Source organism: Lontra canadensis, unplaced genomic scaffold (assembly GCF_010015895.1).
Source record: "Lontra canadensis isolate GAN:19392208 unplaced genomic scaffold, GSC_riverotter_1.0 scaffold30, whole genome shotgun sequence".
NCBI lineage: Eukaryota > Metazoa > Chordata > Mammalia > Carnivora > Mustelidae > Lontra > Lontra canadensis.
Genome location: NW_022631024.1, coordinates 13,192,574 through 13,216,726, shown reverse-complemented (window position 1 = coordinate 13,216,726; position 24,153 = coordinate 13,192,574). Strand labels below are relative to the sequence as shown.

The following is a 24,153-nucleotide window of genomic DNA, read 5'->3' as shown; positions in this document are numbered from 1 at the left end:
CAGCCCGGGAGTCATGGGGGCTCCATTTCCTCGTTAACACTTGCTGTTGACAGGAGCTGGTTTGGGCCAGTCTGAAGGACAGGAAATAGTGTCTCACTGAGGCGTGGCTTCCATCTGTGCTCTCCTGATAACACAAGAGCTGGGACATCGCTCCTTTTGCTTATTGGACACAAGGGCTAGCTGTTCTGGGATTTGCCTCTTCCTGCTTCTTCACCCACTCCCTTTCTGTAGGCTGCTGGTCTTTTCCTAATTGATTTATAAGAATTATTGGGATGTTCTGAATACCAACTCTGTCTGGTTAATAAATCACAGATGTCTTCTTCGAAAAAGCGGTTTTTCTTTTAAAAATCTGCTCCCAGTATCTTTGATCATGCAGGAATTTAAAAATTCGAATATAAACATTTTCAATCTTTTCCTCTCTGATCTTTGTTCTTCTGACTTAAGAAATCCTTCCCCAACACAACGTCTGTCTCCTGTTGTCCCCTGCAGAAGTTTTAGTTTGCTTAAAAAAATTTCATCTAAATATATGGATGCCCAGTCCCCACCCCAAACCTTCTCCATCAGAATCTTCAGGAGTGGGATCTAAGCACCTGTAGTTTTTGTTGTTTTTTTTTCTTTAAGATTATTTATTTATTTATTTGACAGAGAGATAGAGCACAAGTAGAGCAGCAGGCAGAGGGAGAGGGAGAAGCAGGCTCAGGAGGGAGCCCGATGTGGGCTCAATCCCAGGACCCTGGGATCATGACCCGAGCCGAAGGCAGATGCTTAACTGACTGAGCCACCCAGGCGCCCCTAAGCACCTGTGTTTTTTTTTTTTAATATTTTATTTATTTGTTTGACAGAGATCACAAGTAGGCAGAGAGGCAGGCAGAGAGAGAGAAGGGGGAAGCAGGCTCCCCGCTGAGCAGAGACCCGATGCGGGGCTCGATCCCAGGACCCTGAGATCATGACCTGAGCCGAAGGCAGAGGCTTAACCCACTGAGCCACCCAGGCACCCCAGCACCTGTATTTTTAACCAAAATAAATTCCAAAGGTGACTTGAGAAATGCTGGCAGACGCATTTCCTATCCACTGGATGCCAGGGAAGGCGTCTCTTCTACAGAACCCCATAGAAACAGTCGCTTCTGCCTCTTTCACTGTCTCATTCTTTCTCTTTTTGTTCCCAAACGTGAAGCGCTCCCTGCAGTCCATCTTTTGAAGGACTTGTGCACTTTTATGGCATCAGTATTACTGACAAATCCCAAATTTACACTTTTGGGCTTGCCATATGCTCAGTTACCTTTCTTGCTTCTCCCAGAAGTGTCAGGAGGTGAGTGTGGTTTTTCTGAAACTGATCCAACAACGTGGTTTCTAGCTTCTGTCAGCACTCAATTATTTTCACAGTCTCCAGGCTATGGAATGAATCACCGTTGACTTCTCCCTCCCGAGCTCTATGGTCAGTCCTCGTCCATTGCCGGTGATCGGCCCCCATCCTCAGCCAGCCCAGTCCGTCCATCTGACAGGTCCTCATGGTCTGAATCCCAGATGCCAACAACGGCCTCATCAGTCTTCCTGTCTCCTCGTCATCCAATCTCAGGGTGGAAGAGACTTCCAGCTCCACAGACTTACAGACCACCTGGGGTCTAACCCGTTACCTGCAACTGATACTTGAAAAAGGGCTACCCAGTCTGTCCTTACACACCATCAGTGATCACAAACATAGTACGCCCCAAGGCCCTCCATTCAGGCTCCAGGAGTGAATTAAAGTCCATCACACCTGGATTTCCACCAGCTGGTCCTACATCTTCATCCTCTCCTTCTTCTTCAATTTCTTTAACATCCAGTACCACCCCCAACTCCCACCACTGTGGGGTCGGGCATGCTCCCCTCCCCCTGAGCACTTCAGCCACTCTGTCTTTCTTCCTTTGGCTCATGAGCAGCTTCTGGGCTCCTCATCTTAGGACCTGGACTGCGCTCTGCAAAGTCCTTCTTCTTCCTGGCCCATCCCCTGCCCCAGACTAGAAATTCTAAAGAAGGCTTGGATTAACACCTGCCTCTCCCACTAGAGTATAAACTTCACAGGGGCAGGCTCTCCCTTGGTTTTGCTCCATGCACCTAACATAATACCTGGCACAGAGTCAGCTCTCAGTGGGGTTGTACAATAATAAATGAACGAATGAATGAAAACAAGCCAGCTCACTCTTTGGGGCCAAGTAAAACAAGTTACGTTCACTTCTATAGGAGAGCCCTTCAAAGATCTGACAAGAACCGTCATGTCTCCTAGGGATTTTCTTCTTTACAAGGGGCTCAGTTACGCAGGAGGGTAGGGTGAGTGAGACCGTGTAGGGAGAACACAGAGGCTGCTTCAGAACTTTCTCTAGGACCAGGCCTGAGAGCACCCCCATGTGCTCTCAATTTCACTGTCAGCTACTGTTGGAAGCGAGCTCCATGAGATGGCATATTCATGAAATTTATTTTGAGTCAGACATAAGAATATTATAAATGTTTGCCTCAGGTTAATATCAGAAAACTCATTTCAGAGATTAATACGATGCCAGTAATAGGAGCAAACAAAGCAAATGCTCCGCGAGCCAACACAATGGAAGAACTGTGACCTCATTCACTAGCCGCCAGTTCATCAAGTTCACATTTCCTGTGCCTGGCAGTTGGTGTCTTTCAATAAGCAGGTGATACGATTCAGTGCAAGTGACTGGCCCCATAACATTAAAAAGCGGATCAGGTGCAAAAAACAAGTGGATCAAGTTTAAGTGCCAAGTAAGATCCGTACAGTTCACTGCATGTAAATTATAGCACAAAAAATTTCTTTAAAAATGTCATACAGAGAAAACACAGAACCCTGACCTTAAACTTACATAAATATCTGTATGAATAGAGAAATTACGCATGTGGAAGTGCTGCCTATATTTACTTAGCCCTGTGAAGCCCACCATTAATCCACTGCTTGATAACTCCTTCGTGAACTGAGGAGAATCCTCAGTTCTACTACTGTAAAATGGGGCTTGAATAAGGAATTAATTCAACAGATACCGATGACCATGGTACCTTCCTCATAGGGCTGTTGGGTTTAAGGAGGAAACACATATGAAGAAGCCCTGAGCACGATTTCTAGTTTAAGCCCAGTAACTATTGGAATAAACAGAAGTTGGGCGCCTGGGTGGCTCAGCGGGTTAAGCCTCCGCCTTCTGCTCAGGTCTTGATCCCAGGGTCCTGGGATCGAGCCCCACATCGGGATCTCTGCTGAGCAGGGGCCCTGCTTCCCCCTCTCTCTCTCTCTGCCTGCTTTTCTGCCTACTTGTGACCTCTGTCTGTCAAATAAATAAAGTCTTAAAAAAAAAAAGGAATAAACAGAAGTTGTGTTCCACGCCTCTCATTAAGAAGATGTGTATGTATGCTTGGTAAGAACATGGGAAGAACAACACAAAGAAAAAAAAAATCTCTTTGTGACAAGCTAGAATTTGTTGTAATCTAAAATTTTCATACTGGGTGCCTGGGTGGCTCAGTCATTAAAAGTCTGCCTTTGGCTCAGGTCGTGACACCAGGGTCCTGGGATCGAGCCCCACAGTGGGGTGGGGGGGGGGTCCCTGCTCAACAGGAGGCCTGCTTCTCCCTCTCCCTCTGCTGCTCCCCCTGCTTGTGCTCTCTCTCTCGCTGTGTCTCTCACTGTTGAATGAATGAATGAATAAATAAATAAATAAAATAAAATTTTCACACTTTAGGAGCATAGCTGTCAGGGAGGAAAAATTTTGTCCCTGTATTCTCTCAGGTTCTTCACCAGAAGTCTGTGAATTAACCAAACATCTAGCTTAACAAAGCTAGATCAACAGAAGTCAAGGCATACAAGTTTAATTTTTAATTTTACATGCACAAGGGCACCACGGAGGAGAAAATCCCCAAAAAGCAGTTAGACTCAGCGGTTTATATACCCTTTTAACAAAGGGCAACAAATTGGGAGAATTGACTAAACAAAAGAAGGATTTGAGGCTTCTAGGAGTGCAAATCATGGTACGGTGAGTACATGGGCAAAACTAACGGTAGATACAAGTTCTTGAGTAAGGCTTATTTATGCAAACTCATCTTGGTGCCTTCTCTGTCTCTGGGGATAAGGGTTGTTGTTCTCCTCTCGGTACAGGAGAAGAGAGGGGGAACCTTTACAAAAGGAAATTTATGACCTGCTTTTAAGCAGATGGGGGCGGGCAGAGAGTCCTTCCTGTGTGTTTTTTCCGCATTGCCTTCAGCTCAAACTAATCTTTGTGCCAAAGTAGCATATTTTGGGGTGGCACATTCTGGTCCCCTTCATAGTCCATGCCAATATGTGAAAAACTCTTAGTCTCAAGCATAGAAATAAATACTGGAACTGACTGAATTTTACCTTGAGGTGACCTAGGAGAGGGGAGCGGGGAGGCCCAGGCTACATTTTAAATGATCTCTGTTTTCTCCTTCTAATTTTCTGGACCAATTTAGGTCTACTCCACGCTTATCTGGGTGCAGTTTTCCTGCAGGCACGTTCAGACCACATAGCGGAAGAAAAGCAGCTTACTTTGTGCTTTTAAGGTCAAACTATTTTTCTGAAAGGCTTTTGAAAATGTTGACTTCACTAAGCTGCTCTGATTCTGAGATAGTCTACGAAAATGAGACTGTGAAGCCAAGGGTAAGAAAGAGCTTTAAAGAAAGTGAAGAAACAGATAACCCAAACTTACAGAAATGTAGGAGGCAAAATATTTTAATAAGAACATTTATTACTATAGGAGATGACAAGAAAACAAGTCTGCTTCCAAGGCCAAAATGGGACTTATAAAAATGAGTGTCAGCTGGGCGAATTTAGGGCAGGGCAGCCGAAACTATTTCTTTTTGCTCCATAAGAGCAACGATTAAAAAGAATAATGCTATCGAGTCACTATTTATAGTGTGTCCTTATAGTGTTCTGCGCTGTACTTTGAGACGAGGTGAGCACCAAAAATGGGTTGCTGGCCCTTGAGGACTATAAAATTTGAAAGAATAGAAAACCCGAATAGTCAGAGGAATACAATTCTTGGCAGTGGCATAACCTCCTTAGGAAACCTGATGGCTTTTAGCTGTTCTTCTCCGGGGGCTGTTGAGCTCCCGTGGTAACCAGGGCACACCATGGGCAGGTTCAGCTCCTGGGAAAGGGCCAGGATGTCCCGGCAGAGTGAGACCATACTCCTCCTGGTTCTCAGATCACACAAAGCAGCGATACAATTTTCAACTTGACGCTTGATCTCCTTTCGATTCAGGCCACCGGCCTCCCTAGGGACCGCCCTGCTCCTGTGCCTTCAAATACCACCTCTGAGCTAATAATCCACCCCCCAAACCCAAGCTCCAATTTGGATCCTTCTCTCCAACCGCACACTTGGACTAAGGGTGGGCTCTAGTTCCACGGACAGCCGCGCAGCCCCGGACCACACTCACACCGACTCCTGCGTGCGGCTCAGCCCACTGTCCTCTTTTCCTCGGTCAGTCCCACCAGGTACAAGGTTCAAGGCGATCACCCGGGTCTGCCCTCACATCCAGCATCGGGAGGGTCGCCCGGTGCCTTTCCTGCTGTCTGCACAGTGTTGCTTCTCAAAGTTGTGTGTCTGTATCCGTGCACTTGCATTTTGTTCTTTGAAGAGAGAACACACTCCCTTGGTTCAAAACCCACAGAGCCTAGAAAGTTGTACAGGGAAAGCCTCCCTTTCTCTTGCCCCCTCAGATCCCTGTTTCCTCTTATATTCTCCGAGAGATGCTGAGCCACTGACAAAGAAAAATGCAAGTTTCCTTTTCCCTTTTCCCCAAACAAATGGTAGCATGTGATACACAATTCTACTCCTTGTTTTTGTTATTTTTTCATTTAGTGTATCTTGGAGATCTTTCCAGATCAGTACCCAAAAAGCTCCAGTATTCTTTCTTATGGCCACAAAGTACTCCGCTGAGTGGATACATCATATTTTATTTAACTGACTCCCTTAGGTAATGGTTTTCAATCTTCTGCTACTGCCAATACCGCCACAGCGCCCAGGCTTGTCCGCCAGTTTGCACCCATGGGCACGTGCAGAATTCCACAGTGTCAACCAGTCCCTTGAGGCTCCTCTCTTCTCCGCTTCCATGTTCTCTGAGTTCGTCAGACCCTCGTCACTGCAGACAGAAGCCTCCTAGCCGGCACCTCTGCTCTATCATCCTTCAAACTTGACTCCCAACAAGTATTTCGTGAGCATTTTCTATATGCCCGATGCTCCGTTAAGACCGGGAAGAATGAGCAAAGCAAACCAAACCAGACCCTCACTGATCCTTGCCTGTCTCACCATCGTGGGAGCTGTGGGAGCTTATCCGTAAACCAGAACACTCTCTTCTCTGTGTTTGGAATCGGTTAAGACTTAGGGATAGGAGTCAGGCAAATGGAAATCAAGTATCAACTACCTCCCTGTCAGAAGCTCCCTGGCAAATGTGGCTGAGCCTGATGGCCAAAGGGGCTTCGTGTCAGTCCCCCATCCCTCCTGGTCAGACTGTGGAAGAGGCCACTTGGGGGCTACTTGCCTGGATGGCTGTCAGGGAAACTGCTCTCTCGGGACCGTTGAGCTCCAACAGGGGAGACCGAGGCAGGCGGGCCTCTACACCTGTCTCCAGAGGACTCGGGTGTGTTCTTCCAGATGGAAACAAGAAGGGAGATAACACCCAAGCTCTGCGCGCAACCACATCCCAAGGGTGAGAGGGGACAGGAGAGAGGGACAAGTCAGCGGTCCAGCCCCTTTCCTCCATGCAAGCGGAGCAAGAGGACAGGGGAATAGAATTTCCCCCAGCTGGAGACCAAAAAGCTTACTTTCTAGCCCTGTGTTTTAAGTTTAAGTGGCCCTTCATTCAGGAACAAACTAGGTCTTCCAAGGACTTTGGAAGCTGTTTTTAAAATGTCCAAGTACAAAACTGCCTGATATTTGTATGATCCCTTGAAGACAAACTCTTCTAAATACACACCAACTTTCCTCAAAAGATCAAAAAGTAAACCACTGCCAATTCAGCCTCGTGAGGGAAATGAAGTCTGAATTACCCGTTGTAAGAAATCCAACTTTTTGCTAGTACATTGTCACGAATCAGAGTAAAAGAGAATTAGCAGATAATTCAGAGGGGATTAAAAACTTCAAACTTTCTTCCTTCCCCTTCCACCTGACATCCATTTAAGGCAGAATGGCCTTGAAAACCATCTTTCTAAGAGCGTTTCTGAGTTCTCCCCTAATGTACTGAACACATCTCAGAAGAAATGTAACCACATTCCCGGTTGGTAATGGTCCCGAAACAAGGTTATGAGTTGGGAAAAGTGAGGACTGCAGAGTCTCAAGCTCGGCCTCCCACCCACCCCTCCCAAGGGAAATGGCCTTATTGTCACAGGTGCTCTACACCTGTCTGATCAGCACATTCAGTTGTCGGACTGCAGCTCCCTCTGCAGAGCTCTGGCTGCACCAGACACCATGCAACCACCTGCATCCCACCACAAGGGATTCCAAACAAATAGGTTCCATGAGCCCTATTTTTTTTTTTTTTTAAAAACTTCCTAAGTTATTTTTGTGAGCAGTAACAGAACACTCCACATCTTGAAATCCCTCCAGGGGCTTCCATGACCCATCTGAATCCTGTTCTCCTACCTCCCACACCTTTTCTTCTCCAAGGCTGCTCTGCTCACCAGGGCAAACAAGAACCAGCACTTCTGCCCCTCGTAACATACTCGCCCACAAAACCAGGCGTGGACGCGTGGCCCAGACATCCCCCATGGCTCTTCTAATGAATGGGAAAGATTTTTCCTCTCAAGTTTCGTGCTCCCTGAGATGTCACTCATTACATGGTGACAACTCATGGACAGTAGGAGACAAGGAGGCCAGCAGAGAAGCAGGGCTAAGGATTTGGAGGACGTGGGAGTGAGAGAAATGGACTGGCCTGGCAGCCCTCGCATCTTTGGATCCAGCCATCCCTGAAGCCAGATCCTTCCCTTTCCTTAGTTCGGTTATGTGAACCCAGGCAGTCTCTTTTTTTTGGCCTGAACTACTTTGAGTTGGATTTATTTAACTTACAACCAAGAAGACACAGCCTGGTCCATCTCTTACCTGGCTCCTAGCCTCGTTGCTGTATGCAGCTGTGAAGTTAACTTTGCCAAAGCAGGGCTCAAACCAACACTTGGGCATCTCAAACAACACTCGGAGGGTCCCCGTAGCCCAGGGATCAAGTACAACATCTTTTACAACATGCCCCTCAATCCGGCTTCCAGACTTCCGACTACTGCCCTGCACAAGAGGCAAACCAAAATCTGGCCATCTAGAACATCCTCTTCCCCATCTCTGCCTGTTAAGAGGTAGTCCCAAAAATGAAAAGAAGGAAGGGAAATACTCCTTTTTCAAGGTCCACTTCATGTTACCATCTCTGAAAAGACTTTCCTAAGCATCTTTTGCCCCCAGAGATGTATCTGTACCCTTTTTTAGTACTGATGGTATTTATCTAATGATCTTTGTCTTATTCTATCTTGGATTTTGCACTGTCTCATCTCAGGGCCCTCTCATTAATGGCAAGACCAACCACTCAGTTGCCCACGTCAACACTCCGAGGGTCACTTACTCACCCCACCGCCCACACATGTTCCACTCTAATCTTCCTCGTTAATATTTCTTGAATCAATCCCCATGGTTCCTGCCACTCATTAGAACGCTTATATCTCTTTGCTGGCCACTCTAATAGGGTCCCCTACCACCAGCCTTATCCTGCTGCAACTTAGCTGCCCACTGACACCAGTTATTTTTCCAATTAGCAAATCTGATCATGCTATGGCCCAGCCTACAGACTCAAAAGCAAACTTCTTAGCGGGTGGTTAAGGCCTCCCACTCCCCAGTGGTTAAGTAGGCTTCTGTCTACCTTCCCAGGCTCACCACCCACACCTCCTCAAGCAGCACTGGAGACTGTTCACAGTTCTCTAAACAGAGTGCTTTGATGCTGCTGGCCTTTGCACATACGGTCACCTCTGTCTGGGAAGTCCTCTCCCACCGCTGCCTGGTAAAGCTCTATTCCTTAGGTATTCCCTCCACTGGGAAATCTCCTTGCACTGCCCTAGGGAATAGCACTTTCCTCAGGCCTCTTCATCTCGAAGGAGAGACTTTCTCGGCATCCCCAGTGCCTAGCACAGGGTTCAGCAGAGCACACAGATGCTCAGTGAATTGTCTGATATCAGAATCTGTCCAGATTGGTGTCCCACAAGATACTGTTGTTATATTCTTCACTCGAACACGTATGCATATATATACACACACATTTATACCAAGATGCCTTGTGGACGCCTACATTGCATAAACACTTTGCTCCTGATTGCATGGCTGAGCACCCTGAGGTTAGCAGATCTGCACTGGAGCCAGACAAATCTAGGTTCAAAATCCCTGCTCTGTCACTTACAGGCTGTGTCTTGGATGTGTCTCAACCCTTCTGGACTTCAGTTCCCTTATCTGTAAAATGGAGCTAACAGTAGCCACCTCATCGGGTTTTTCATGAAGACCAAATGAGAAAACGCATTTAGAATTTTTGCATACGTGCCTGGTACATGGGGGATCAATAAATATTGCTGAATGAATGAGTTAATGAATGAATGAGCGGCCCACAGAACGGCAGCTGTTCTCGCAGACACATCTTTCTAGCCCGTTTTCCAGAGGGAATCCAACATCAGACTCCTGGTAAAATCAGTTTCAAGTCCGGCCCCTGAGTCTGGCTGGGGTCCAGTCCTCGATCCGACTCGGTTCACTAACCCCTTCTCCCTGCAGCCCAGGCAGACGGGCGGCCGCCAATCACCACAGCCTGGGCCCACCCTGAACCAGACAACTTACCAATAGGGCCCTCCAGATGCCAATTTGGTTGCTTCCCCTGCATCTCATAGGCTCTCTCGCAGACTGCGCAATGCGCGCAGAGTACTGTGGGACTTGTAGTCTAGAAAAGAGGCGGCACCAGAAGTGCCGCCTGTGGACCAGCTCCCGCTAGGAGCTCGGGAGGACTGCAGAGGGCCGTCCTCTCACCCTCGGTGGATGGCGTCTCTGTCTCACTGCCCTTCTTGGCCAGAGACAGGATCATTCTGCCCAGATAACTCAGTATTCACAGAAATTTTAGGTTTCAGTTTCAGATTAAATCTCCTATTCTCATTAAAGGGCCATTTATGGAAGGTGCGGTGGTCACTCCGAAAAGCCCTCGAAGAATCCACAACGGAAATGGCAATCATGAATTTTTCGAAACGATTTGAACCTTGTACTTTTTTTTTTTTTTTTAGATTTTTAAAATTTATTTATTTGACAGAGAGAGATCACAAGTAGACAGAGAGGTGGGCAGAGAGGGAGAGGGAAGCAGGCTCCCTGCTGAGCAGAGAGCCCTATGTGGGACTCGATACCAGCATCCTGAGATCATGACCCGAGCCCAAGGCAGGGCTCAACCCACCGAGCCACCCAGGCGCCCATGAACCTTGTACTTTTTAAACTGCATCAAAGCCTTCTACTGCCTGAGTTGGAAAGTTCAGACCCCCTTAGTGAGGCATACGAGCTTCTTCTAACTTCTGTATTTATTTACCTCGGGTCGCCTTCACAAAAGCAGCGTTCTCAGCTTTGCGGCATGTGAGAATCACCCGGGAGCTTTATAAAGGCCTGGTATTTGTGTCTCACCCCAGAACCTGGAATCTTGGAGAAATGACGCAGCTCCCTTGTTCTTAAAGCTCCTGGGGTTCTCACATGCAGTCAGCGTTGAGAACCACTGGTTTACACCTGTCAGCGCTGCTAAAACATACTTTTCATGGATCTTAGCCTTAGCTCTGTAGTTCCCTGTAGTTCCAAGCAGTCTCTTACCCTGTTCCTGTCCTGGCTACAGCTTATCCTACCAGGCTGATCTCTGCTGTTACCCCTTTCCTTTCCTGATCTCCAGCAGAGAACTTACTGCTGAAGCACTTTATACTGGGTTCTTTTCAAGCAGGTCTGACCTGTGTGTGTCTCCCTGGATAGGCCATAAGTTCCGTGAAGGCAAACACACGAAAGAGTCCTTTTACCACCTCCAGAGCCACTGAATCGGAATGCGAGGGGCTGTCAGGTGATCGTGATCCCTGCCCCCAGCTATGAACTAGTTTCACAGAAGCACTGGGTACAGCAATATTTGTCACACTGAATCGATGAGGCATCTCATTTGTTCATAAGTCAATCATATTTTTGCACCTACTTGCTTCCCTGGGGAACTAAGCTCCCGGTTTCGTATTGTCTTCATTCATTTATACATTCATCCAGCAGATATTTTTGTACATCATAACAAAGGCCTGAGGAATCAGGAGTAAACAGGAAAAGCGTTTGCCACCCTACGGGACTTGAGTCCCTATTAGTTATACTATCCTTATTATTATCACTTCCTCTAAATAATATTGGATTTTTTTCCCCTTGTAGATAGGATTTGTTATTCGAGGGCAAGGCCACTGCCTTATTCTCTTATATCCCCAAGATGCTGCTGGCACACAGAAGGCATTCTCTAAATGTTCACTGAATCAAGGCAACACATTTCATAGCGCTCGTCACGATTTGTTAGTATGCATTTGCGTGATTCTCTGATGAAGGGCTATCTGTCCCATGAGCTGCAAATGCCCTGAAGACAGGAAATGAATCTACTGTGCTCAGCATGCCTGACACAGGGCCTGGCCGGAGTGGCGCTCCGTGACTACTGCCAAGCAAATAAAGAAATACACGAGGAAGGCATCATAGAGAACAGAAAGGAAATCTCTGAGCCAAACATCCACTGCCCTCTCCCCTCCCCATTCTCCCCGAAAAGGTAAAAAGTATTTTCTTCCTGAGCACGAAGGGATTTCAGGAGAGAGTGAACATGGGCCCAAAAAGATGATGTTTCTTCTACTTACTTACAGGTTGACCTGGGACTCTACTTCAGGGTCTTCTGTTGGCCATGATTGCAGAGGCTGGATGCCGAAGGACAGAGACGACTTGGCTTTCCACAGAAGGGTTTGCGCCATCTGACTCCGACAGGACCCCTTGCTCAGCGGATCCATCGGTGGGCCTGGAGGCTGAGGCGCCGAGCTGCAGCAGAAGGAGGTGGGAGAGGCACTGAGAGCAGAGAAGACGGATGGCCGGCCAGTCACAGGCCGATGCTGGCACTCGTACCTCGAGGCCAGCCCTATGAGGAGGTCGGGAGGAGCAAAGCCAAGGCCCTTCCAAGACATGGATGCCCCCCCACCGCCCCTGAGACTGCGCAGAGCGATACCCGCACATGCTGTGGGGAAGGAAGGCGTGTGTCCCTGGGGCCCAAGTCATCCTGTCCCCTCCCTCAGTACTGAGCGACGTCATCCACAAAGTCAAGTGAGTGGGGTCCAAGGTAAAAGGAGGACCAGTGAGCACTCAAGCCATCACAGACTCATTCAGGATGGCAACACTCATTCAGTGAAAGACTTAATGAGTTCTCTCAGGAGTGCTTTTGGAGATGAGCTAGAGGGGGGACCTCCATCACTATGTGAGTGCAAGGGTGCATGGATTTCTCTCCTTATTTCCAATTAAAATATGCAAGAAAAGCTGTCAAAAGGGCCTACGCTGGCAACAACACTGTAGACAGAAAGGACCAAACCGACCCTTCGAGACCAATGGCACTTACAGTATGCGAGCAGCAAAGGCCTGGAGGATAAGTAAATGAACTGCCTGTGAGAATAAACTGAGAAATGTGTTCTGGCAACCTGCCTGCTCCTTTCTCTGAGGACACAGTGAGGAAGGTGGCAGAGGTGGTTCTGGGATGAAGCGGCTGCTTCGTTAGGAAAATGCAGGCATCTCAGCTCTGGACTGGAATTATTTTCTCAGCCAATAAGCAGCCTCCCCTTCTTCCCTCACCACCCCCACCCCGCCTCCAGTGCCAGACAATGAACAAACTAAATCCAGTTCCTTGGAAATGCAAAAACAGAAATCAAAAGCCATCTTTGAAGGCATTTTGGTCAAAAGGGACTCCTTAGAATGCCTTCTTCGGAAGGACCAGCTCAAGCGGTGTGATCCCCGAGGAGGAGGCACCTGCTGAGGGAACCACCATCCCGCCTCGGAGCTGGGTGCCAAGGGAAGGGAGTCTCCGCCCACTCCCCAGCTGCTACAGTCCTCCCAGATAGGCTGAGGGTATGTTCCAAATGAAAAAAGTTCTCTGTTGCCAGGCCCCGTCTGCTGTTCCTCTTTGAACCTGACCCAACTTCCCCCAGGGCCTGCTGTGGGCCCGGGAAGCCCCCGTGCTGCATACCTGAGCCAGACTTCCAGATCATCTCACCCTAAGATGGCTTGAGGCTACTGATCTCAGCAGCAACTGGACAGACAACAAAGGCTCAAGCTTTCCACACCTGACCCACGACGAGAAGCCAGGTTCCTGGGGTGTTATCAGTTGTTCTCTACTTCGTGGGACACCCCGTCTGCCCCACCCCCCAAGTGTTCTGAAATCCAGGCTCCCTAGAGTTTGCGGCTGCCCTGGCAATCAACAAACCAACCACAAAGCAGGGCTTCTGGGTTAGAGATAACTTTTTGTTTCCTTTTAACCTTCTAGATTTTTAAAAAATTACTACTACTCCTAACAACAATAATAATAATAATACATGCAAAAAATTATTAAGAAAGTGCTCCTAAAAAAAAAAAAAAAGCCATAAGGGAGTGGAGGAAGCAGGGCGGGGACATATGGTTTCTTTGCAGGCAGAGTCCTCTGTGGGGACAGCTCCAGTTTGGGTGAGCTGGGCTGTCCTGAGTGGCCACCTATGAAAATAAGCAACGGATACATGGGCAGAGAGAGGTGTGGATACATGAAAATACACGCTGATTTCCAAGACTTAATACACATGAAAAAAGATTTGGAACATCTCATTCAGAATTTCTGTATCGATTACATGTTGAAGATAAAATTCTAAGAATATTACAATTAATTTTAATGTGGCTACTAGGAAATGTAAAATCACCTACGTAGCTCGCTTTACATTTTGGACAGCGTCCCTCCAGGCACACAGCCTGAGATAAGGCGCAGAGTGTCATAGTGGGTCCAGGGGCGGGGAAAACGAACCCCCAAGTACACATATACCCAGGGCAACTGCAGGGGAGTGAGGGCTGGTGTGGGTGCCTGAGCCAAAGCGCAGGCACCGAAGAGGGGAGGGGAGAAGCAGCCAGAAAAGGTGAGAGCACCTGGGGGGATCTGACAGTGCCCAGAGCATCCCTACCTCGCTCCCTTCCCACCTCCCATTAACATAGTGGTGCACTCCCTAGCGCTCCATTCTCTACCTATCTGTGATGCTCTGTGTGACCTATGTCTGGAGACGGCGCGATGTTCCATGACCTGCTTTCCTACCTAAACATAGTCTCAAAACATCTCTGTACATCAGTCACTACAGGTACATCTTTTTTTTTTTTTTTAAGTTTTATTTAAGTAATCTCTACACCCCACCTGGGGCTCGAACTCACAACCCGGAGATTGAGTCGCGTGCTCTTCCGACTGAGCCTGCTGGGTGCCCCTACAGGTACAACTCTAGAACGAGAGAACATTATGTATTCTTTACAGTCCACCTTTTCACTTATTTTAATCTTTAAATATTTAGGTTATTTCATTGTCTTAGCATGTGATTCTCCAGCCCTTAAATCTTTAAAAGTCTGTTTAAACAGGGGCGCCTGGGTGGCTCAGTGGGCTAGGCCACCGCCTTAGGCTCAGGTCATGATCCTGGGGTCCTGGGATCGAGCCCTGCATCTGGCTCATTGCTTGGTGGGGAGCCTGCTTCTCCCCCCCCCACCCCCACCTGCCTCTTTGCCTACTTGTGATCTCTATCTGTTAAATAAATAAATAAAATCTTAAAAAAAAAAAAAAGTCTGGGGTGCCTGGGTGGCTCAGTGGGTTAAGCCTCTGCCTTCGGCTCAGGTCACGATCTCAGGGTCCTGGGATCGAGTCCCGCATTGGGTTCTCTGCTCAGCAGGGAACCTGCTTCCTTCTCCCTCTCTGCCTGCCTCTCTGCCTACTTGTGATCTCTGTCTGTCAAATAAATAAATAAGATCTTTAAAAATAAATAAATAAAATTTAAAAAAATAAATAAATAAATAAGAATTTTTGAAAAGTCTGCTTAAACATACCTAAATGCTAGTTCTTTGCTACCATTTACTTCTATCCTTTTGCCATAACTTTACTCATGGAGTTTCATTCTTTTCCATCCTTTCGGCTAATTCTTGAACTTCGTTTTCTAGCTCTTCTGATTCTGTCCCATCACCGTGAGTTTTAATCTTTTTATTCACTTGTTAGGTTTTCTTAGTCTTACCTTCCCAATTTTCAAAAACGTATGTGCCTCTTCATCTCCTGACATTTTAGCTTTGCGGTCTCACTGCTGGATATATCTAGCAGCTGAGAAACTTCTTGGAAGGATGGCAGAGCACGTGTTTATTGGCAAAACTCCTTGGAACCCATGGAGATGAGCAAAAATGGCTCAATATATAGAAGAAACTTGCTGAAAGAAGAGAATGGCTCAACTCCTCCGTGTAGGACAAAATGAAAGCGACCTCCGAGTCCCAGGCACCCGGCTTCCGGCGAGGGACACGGGCAAGAATGCTCGAAAGGCCTGACAACACCTGATTTGGAGGAATGAGGGCTGGAAGCAGGAACAAGACTGGGAAGAAGCTGTTTCTTCTTCTCTCTCTCTCTTTTTTATTCCCACTGCCCCATTTGCTAATAAGACGGTGAAGGCGAGAGGAAAAAGTGAACTCTGGGAATCATTTGACTCTCTTGAAAGATATTAGCCAAAGGGACATTTGAGTCCACCAGAAGAAGATGCTTCAGAAATCACTCTGACCCAGGCTGTTTTTGGAGGGGCCTGTTTGCTCTGAAGTGGGGGGGGGGGTTGGGAATTTGATGTGAGTCCTGCCATGGGCCTGCAAGCCCCACAGGCACAGGAGCCTGGCAGATGGGAGGGAAAGCCTGAGGAGAGAGGGAGAACAGATGGCACATTCCCACTTGCCTCTGGACCCTTCCCGCTTCCCGAGGAGCGTCCGGGCCGGCCTCTAGCTCCAGCTCCGAAAGAGAAGCTTCCCCATTGCTCAGATGACCAGGGATGGGGAGATCAAGGCAAATCTGCCCATGTCGTTAATGGGGAAACCCAGACCTAGACAAGAACTGCTTCAATTCCAGAAGGAACATGCGGGAATAAACTAGCACAGGACTATGAAAAAAGGTTTGCAAAAGGCAGATGAAGAGGACAGACCAGAAGATTTTTGACACGTATTAGAAAGGAAAGGCTACAAGGTCTCAGGTCTGGCTCCTTCCAAGTGGCCAATAGGCCCCTTGGTACAAGCGCCTTCTGCTGCAGAGCTTCTGCTGAAATCCCCTGAGGAACCCGGACACCTTCTGGGAGCCACACCCACTCCCCTGCATTCTTGACCTTGTTCGTTGGTCCATGCTCTGACTGTTGGCTGAAAGCAACCTTAAACCAAGTACAAATCATCATTCTCGCCTTTCTTCAAACCAGCTCCGTGGCCACGGGAGCAGAGCTCGGGGCACCAGAAGGCAGATTCGCTCTGTCCCCAAATGTTATGCATTTGTTTGCCGGTACCTTGTCTCCTCCCTCCACTAGAATGTTCGCTCCAAGAGAGCAGGAACCCTACTTGTCCTAGTCACGGTGTATCCCCAGCGCCTGGCACACAGGAGTGCCTGATGGCTGCCGAATGAGTGACTGTGCGAGCGCCAAACCGGTAGGGAAACAGTCATTTGGAAAAGGGAGACGATGTCAGACTGTTTTGGTGGCTCTTGAATGAGGTCATTGGTGGCTTGAGTCAGACCGCGGCAGGACCTGCTCTATTTCTTTGCCCGTCACTGACAGGCAGCTACTTTGTGAGGGCTGTGACAAGTGCATGGAGCAAAGACAGTCCATCTGCAAAACATCAATCCAGGCTGAGCTACGGCCCTGACACTGGAAAATACTTACCGGCTAGCAGGCCTTCTAAAGACACTTTTCTTCCCCGTCATCAAATATTCGAATGTCCTAAGTCCCGTCTGTGCTCACTATAGACTCGCTGATACGTACAGTGTGCTTCAAGCACCGAGCTGTGGCCTGATTTCTCGTTTTTACCTCCGTACGGGAACCTTCACCAGCATGCTACTGACTTTTGATCTATGTGTCTAATTTATTTTTCCCGTGATTGGGGAAAGGTGCTGTCTGCGGCAGACACTGTGGAAGGCCTTTTCAGTCCCATTCCAGGGCACAAAAGCTAGAACGTCAAGGCTTTACCCTTCTTTGCAGCTTAGGGTTCTGGAGATGAATTAAGACTCTGCACATCAGATGTGCCCACAAGAGCCTCTCACTCAGAACGAAGCCTGGAGGATTCACAAAGAGGATGCAGGGTGCCGTCTTGCTCCTGTAGGTCGTGACGGAGCTATGATGGTTCTGGAGTCAGTGACTTCTTGATTCCATGGCTTTCCGGAGCCACAATGGCAGCTTTGGGATCAAGGTAGAGTTGGTAGCGTGGCTCTGTGGTCAACTCAGGGGCTGGAGCTTCTTGCCCCATCAGCTTCTGGTAGAAATGGCAGCCTTCCCGGTCATGGCAGACCATGGTGGTTTCTGGGGCCTAGGAGTCATTCCTGGGAGGCTCAGACTAGAGTCTGCTTTTATTCCCTATGTCACTACTAAATTGCATTCTGCTTATACTAGGTAGAGTGGTTCTGTGGTGAGCAACCGATTCCTGACCGGTAGTCTTAGAGCGATCTTTGCCAGACTGGATTTTGAGCTTAACAGCTCATGGGACCCTGTGCGGAGCACACAGTGGGGCAGGATTTTGTTTTGGTGGGTGTGCAATGGTGGGCACATCCTTCAGGGGCAAGAACCAGAGGCTACGTACTTTTCTGGAATATGTGGAAATCTTGCCTTTTGAATACAAAAGCGAGCTTGCTTGTGGCACTAAGCGTTTCTGCTCAAACAGCAAAGACGTGCCAAAGGACAACCCAAAGAACGGGCGCTAATTGGGGATGCTTCTCGGGTCACCGCAGGAGCGGGGGACCATTATGCTCTGGCCGGCACTGCCCAGCTTAACGCGGCTTTGCACCTTTTCAAGCATGCCGCCAAAAGCTCTTGTCTCCAGAAGTGTGCGCGAAACACAAAAGAGTGGAGAAGTACTGGTCTAACCTAGAGATGCTTTCACATCTCCGGTAATAGAAATGTTACTGCGTCTCGAAGGAAGCCATGCTGGCACGCGCTGAGCCGACTGCCGGAATGCACTTTCATGTGCTGAGCGCAATCTGTCTGATTATCCTTCATACCCACCGTGATTTCAGGTCGAGCCCAGGGCCATACGCAGAGTGGAGTGGGCCGGATTCCTTTTTCATCTGACACGCTTTCAAGTGTGGGCAGACAGCTATTATATCCTCTGTGATTTTTCTCTTTTTCAAGTAATACCTCTCCTTCCCCTGCTGAAATCTTTCCTCTTTACTCAATCATTCCCATTGGATATAAACATCTTTACGAAAGAAAAGTGGAAAACCCCGAATCAAAACCAAATAAAACCAACAATTTTTCGACTCACAGCCCCTCCGCTCCTAAGAAGAGCTGACTAGACTGTTCCCAGTTCCCTTTCCTTTATCTCCTGAAGCCTGGCCAGTGAGACTTTCCTCCTCACTGTTCCAAAGAAATAGCTCTTGTCAAAAGGCCACCGAGGACCCCAGGATGCTAAACCCAATGGTCAAGTTTAAGTTCTTCTTGTTGGACCTATCAGTAGAATTTGACACAGAAAACCAGACCTCACTGTTTTTTTTTTTAAACTGTTAATTTATCTTGATTTCCCCAAAATTAAAAAAAAATTAATTACATCATGTATCCATGACACAATGTTTTCACATTTAAGTCTCAAAGTCTAAATCTTTTTTTTATTTTTTATTTTTTTTAAAAGATTCTATTTATTTATTTGACAGAGATCACAAGTAGGCAGAGAGGCAGGCTGAGGGGGGGGGGAAGCAGGCTCCCTGCTGAGCAGAGAGCCCAATGAGGGGCTCGATGTGGGCTCGATCCCAGGACCCCGGGGTCATGATCTGAGCCAAAGGCAGAGGCTTTAACCCACTGAGCCACCCAGGCACCCCTCAAAGTCTAAATCTTACTTGGGGTTTATGTGAACAGTTAATGAAAGTCCATCAAATCATAGTCGTCCTTCCTAATAAACCTAAGTGATTTCTTTTTCCTAATGTCTCCTGGTATCTTTTTTTTTCCCCACATTTTTTTCCTTTCCCTATTTCACTATGATTCACAGTCACACTATGGGACAAACAAAACTTTGATGAGCTTTTCCAAAAACTTCCTACCTGAACTCCGTCTTTGCACGGTCTGCTGCAGGCGTCACAGACCACATGTGGCTACTGAGGACTTAACATATGGCTAGTCTGAACTGAGGTGCTGCGAGTGTAAAATATGCACCAGCCAGAATTCAAAGAAAGTACCGAAAGAAGAAGTAAATTATCTTCCTTATTTTTAAAACCGATTAGCTGTTAAAATGGTCACATTTTAGATATATTGAGTTAAACATAATAAACTATTAAAATTAATTTCACCGGTTTCTTTTTACTTTTTAAGTTACGGCTCATAGAGGGGGTGCCTGGCTGGCTCAGTCAGTAGAACGTGCAACTCTGGATCTCTGGGTCGTGAGTTCAAGCCCCACGTTGGGCGTGGAGCTTACTTTAAAAAAAAAAAAAGATATGGCTACTAGAAAAAATTTAAAATTCTATTTGTAATTCTACACACTTGTTATCACCAGAAGCCACCTGGTCCTTTTCATTTAACACATATGAGCGTCCTGAATATCTTTTCAAGTCAGAGAACAGAGACTGGTATCTATTTTTTTTTTTTTAAGATTTTATTGATTTATTTGAACAGAGAGAGAGAGATCACAAGTAGGCAGAGAGGCAGGCAGAGAGAGAGGGGAAGCAGGCTCTCTGCAGAGCAGAGAGCCCGATGCGGGGCTCGATCCCAGTACCCTGAGATCATGACCTGAGCCGACGGCAGAGGCTTTAACCCACTGAGCTACCCAGGCGCCCCGGTATCTATCTTTTTGACCTTTTTGGCATCAAATTACTAGTATTGTATTGATATGCTCCCAATGGACTTTTTTTTTTTTTTTTTTTTTTTTTTTTTTACTTTTACAAGCAATCCTACAGGAGCAGTCTTTAACCAAAACCTCCTTGGGCAGCGGCACCTCGTTGCTGGCTCCCATTCGCTTCCTGTCCTCTAAGACCCTAGTTCTAGAGACAAGCAGATGTGTGGCTCCTATTTTCCCACACCTCTACGCTTGCATATGCTGCTTTAGAATTGTTTTCCCCCCACAGGAAAACCAGCAGTGAGTCTCACTGTCCAGGCCAAATTTCTTATCATTTTCTAACAGCATTGTTTGTTGGCCTCCATCTCTGTTCAGATCTTCAGCTCTGGAAACCAGACAACCAAACATAATTTCTCATATTAACCTCCTAAAGCAAAACGAATTTGACTATTGTCTTCCTCCGAGAAGGGAAGCTGGTTTGTATTAACTTAAACTCTTGGTGAATAATAAAAGTTGTTTTTTCCCTTCTCTTAGGAGAACAGACATAATATGAATATTAATTTTCTTCTGTTGGTCCTAAGAGCCCATTATGTCAGCCTAATACAAGACAGCTCTTAATAATCCTTCCCAGGAAGACTGCTGTTTTTCCAAAAGAAAACTGACAGCAGCAGATTTATTTGTGATTAAATACTTAAGGGCCCAGCACAGACAAGAAGAATAACTATATAATATAGAGAAATGAAGAACATGAAAACAGCCCACATTAAAATAATTGTTTACAAAACTACCTGGGGGGTACAAGAGTCTCCTGAAGAAAAAGAAAAAAAAAAAAATCCAAGAATCTGAAAGTCAGGACAAACATAAGGAAGAAGAAGGCAACGCAATGCATAATGGATAATTGTTCTTTTCGGCTCCCATCTTGGCCTCAAAAGTCATGTTCAGGAACAAGCAAGCATTTGTCTTGGCACCAAATTTGTTCTCACAAGGTGTAGGTTATATGCATTACTAACAAGGAAGCCACTATGTAGGAAGCAGTATTTAAGAAAGCAGAAAATACGTTTTCTATTTGTGATTCAAAATCTCATCTCTGTGGGGCTCTGCACCCACTGTGGCTAAACTTAGTAAGCATACTTTAAATGCTCAACTAAGGTAGCCTTTTACAATGAGAACTAAAAAAAAAAAAAAATACAGAAAACCTAGTGTTGGAACTCTGGGGTGGCATCTGGGTATGTAGTTTGGAAAGCTTCCCAGATGTAATGGCACTTTTCTGGGGTGGGGGGTGCCTAACCCAGTATCCATTCCACTTCTTCTGGTAATAGCACTGCGGTTTTTCCTTTGGGCTGTCACTGTCTCTTGGTGTCTACAGATGGAAGTGATCCAATCTCCCTGTTCCCCATTGGGCACTTGACCCTACAGCTCAGCCAAAGGAGTATGTTTTACCCCCTTCTAGCGGAAAAGACTGGTTCAGGGATGAGCATACAATCCAAGAGAGCAAATGAATGTCAAGCGTGGGCAACACGCTCTAGAAATATTGAGAGAGGCAGGGTCTTTCTGCTGGGATTGTACGCTGGAACAAAGTAAGCCTGAAACAGTTAACTTTCTTTGCCTCCAGGAGGAAAGACCTTGAAAACAAAGTCTACCCAGAAGACAAAGAAAGCCTCTGGATAACGTAATCGGAACACCTGGATTTACCCCCTCCCAGAGCTTGCTTGGTCTACTCCACAATTTTGCAAATTCCGTGAACCAATCCTTTTTCTCTGCTTGTCATTCGCGGACCTTGATAATCTTAAAGGGTATTAACAACTGGTCAGGCACCAATCAGAAAAGATGTGAGGCTTACTCGTCCCGCTCACAGCTCAAGAACTGCTTGGTGATCACAACCGGGTGCCAGGAATAAGAACTGCTTGACCACCGAGTCTGTGCCCCACAGTACGAGCCCCGGCTTTTCACCTGGCATCACGACCCCAGGCACTGTTGCTGCAAGCAGCTGTCAAAGCAGAATCATGAATGATGGGTGGTCAGCACGACGAGGCAGGCTTTGACTGTGCTGTTAGGGAAAGGCAACAGAGTTGCCCAATAACAAAGAGAATGGGCTCCTTGACCTTAGACGTAATAAGCGGGAAGGTGATCAGCTGGGAGGGCTGTTATAGGAAAGATGCCCTAGTGGGGTGGTTTTCAAAGTCTGTCCCTGGGCCGGCAGTACTGTAAGCTTGTTAGAAATACAATTCATAGACCTGCCGCCACCTAGTGAAGCAGAATCTGTGGGGGTGAGGTCCGAGGACCTTTTTCAAGAAGCCCTCCTGGTGATTCTCTATGTGAGGACTGAGGACCACTATATGAGACAAGAGCGCCCTGGTTTCCAAACACAGTTTCCTGAGCCCCATCCCCAGAGATTCTGATTCAGGACACTTGGGGCTGGGCTGGAGAATTTGCATCTTGAGCTAGTGGATGCTACTGGTCCAGGGGCCACACTTGAAGCCCCACGCTCTGGGAGGCAAACCTACATGATGTCTATGGTTCCCTTCAACGTTGACCATCTTCGATCTTTAGAATTTGCCTTTCAAATTCAGTCCAACTGTGTAACCCTGCCAATACCGTAGCTCGTCTGTGATTCGGCTCTATGAAAGGCTGCAGCCAAAATGACATAGCGCAGCAACGGTGATTTAAAATAGCTCAAGTTCATTAACTGTATTTCTTGGTCACCACAGAGTCACAAAAGGTAACAGGTATATTTCTTAAAATATATCACTGAGCAACAAAAAGAACAGGGATACCTATTAGCCTCCCTCATCCAAAGTAGGTGTCTCTGTAAGCAGCCCCTTAAAATTTTTTATCAGCCGGTTCTAACCAGTGCCCTGTGTACCTTCTGTTCTCTTCAGTCTCTCTCTTCCCAAATCTGCAGCTCAAAAATGCAAAAAAGCAAGGCAGGACCTTGCTGGGAAGGTAGTAGGAGAGGAGGAAAAATTGAATGGGTAAAGCTAGAATTTTAATGAGGCAAGACAAGGGAAAGGTTGAGAACTTGCGCATAAACGTGAATCACTTTTGTCTGGAAAAGTTGCCATTTGGTAAAGCTCTGTGCCAGAAGCTCTTTTTAGCACTTTGCATAAATTAGTTGCTTTAAAGCTGACATCAGTCCTGTGGGTTAGGTGATATGTCATTCTACAAACAAGTTTATCAACGGTCAAAGGGTTAAGCAACTCGACCAAGGCCACACACGTGACAAGTAAAAAGAAACCTGAACCTGGATAGGGCTCCCTCTAAGGTCCTCCTTCGAACACTATCTGATATGACTTCCTACAAAATGAGGACAAACACACCTAGGGCAAGTGATTTAACAACATCTGTCTTGCCCTCTGGCCCCCAGATTTCCCAGCTCGACTCTCACTGCCGCCTGCCTGGAAGCCTAAAGTTTGGGCCACGCCCCACCTTGTTCCTTTACACTCATCACGGGCTGTGTCTGCCCGCCAGCTAACCATAAAATGGACACAGGACATTTAGCAAAGACAGTTGCCATTCTGAAAGTCGTGCCATTTTTTCCTGCGGTCAACATGCTTGAGTAAATACGGTTAAACCAGATTCTGAAAGGCCCCGCACACGAGGCAGTGGCATTTAAACTTGACACAACAGGGAATTTAAACTTGACACAAACACAAGTCAATAAACTTGACACAAAGTCACTGAGGACTTTGGAGTAGGGGAGGCTGAGCTGGCAGCGGGCCCCCAGGTGAGGCAGAGGCTCTCGTCCCTGGTTGTCTGTCAGAACCACCTGCAGAGCTTTCCTGAGCATACACACACGCCCAATTCCCACCCCAAACTTTCTGGAACAAGAGATCAGCTGTGGGGACCCACACACTGTGTGGTTGAGATTGTTCACAGATGGTTTTTCTTCTCCTGGCGGTAATTGTCCATTATGCCGACCCAATACAAGAGAGCTGTTAATAGGTTCCCTTTAAAGTGAGGTAATTTGGATTAATGGATTAAAGAGGAATTTGTTTTTTTTTTTTTTTTTAAAGATTCATTTATTTACTTGACAGAGATCACAAGTAGGCAGAGAGGCAAGCAGAGAGGGAGGAGGAAGCAGGCTCCCTGCCAAGCAGAGAGCCCGATTCAGGGCTCGATCCCA

At 47.0% G+C, this 24,153-nt stretch overlaps 1 protein-coding gene across 4 annotated transcripts in view; it reads right to left on the bottom strand.

The window, feature by feature from the left end:
* GARNL3 (GTPase activating Rap/RanGAP domain like 3) overlaps positions 1-24,153 on the bottom strand; it is a 142,974-nt gene that overhangs the window by 114,846 nt on the left and 3,975 nt on the right. For all 4 annotated transcript variants that reach the window (XM_032865905.1, XM_032865906.1, XM_032865903.1 and 1 more), the window contains exon 2: positions 11,892-12,062. In XM_032865905.1, coding sequence (XP_032721796.1) covers positions 11,892-12,034 — 143 coding nt within the window. In that variant the 5' untranslated portion in view covers positions 12,035-12,062. The remainder of the gene's footprint in view (positions 1-11,891; positions 12,063-24,153) is intronic.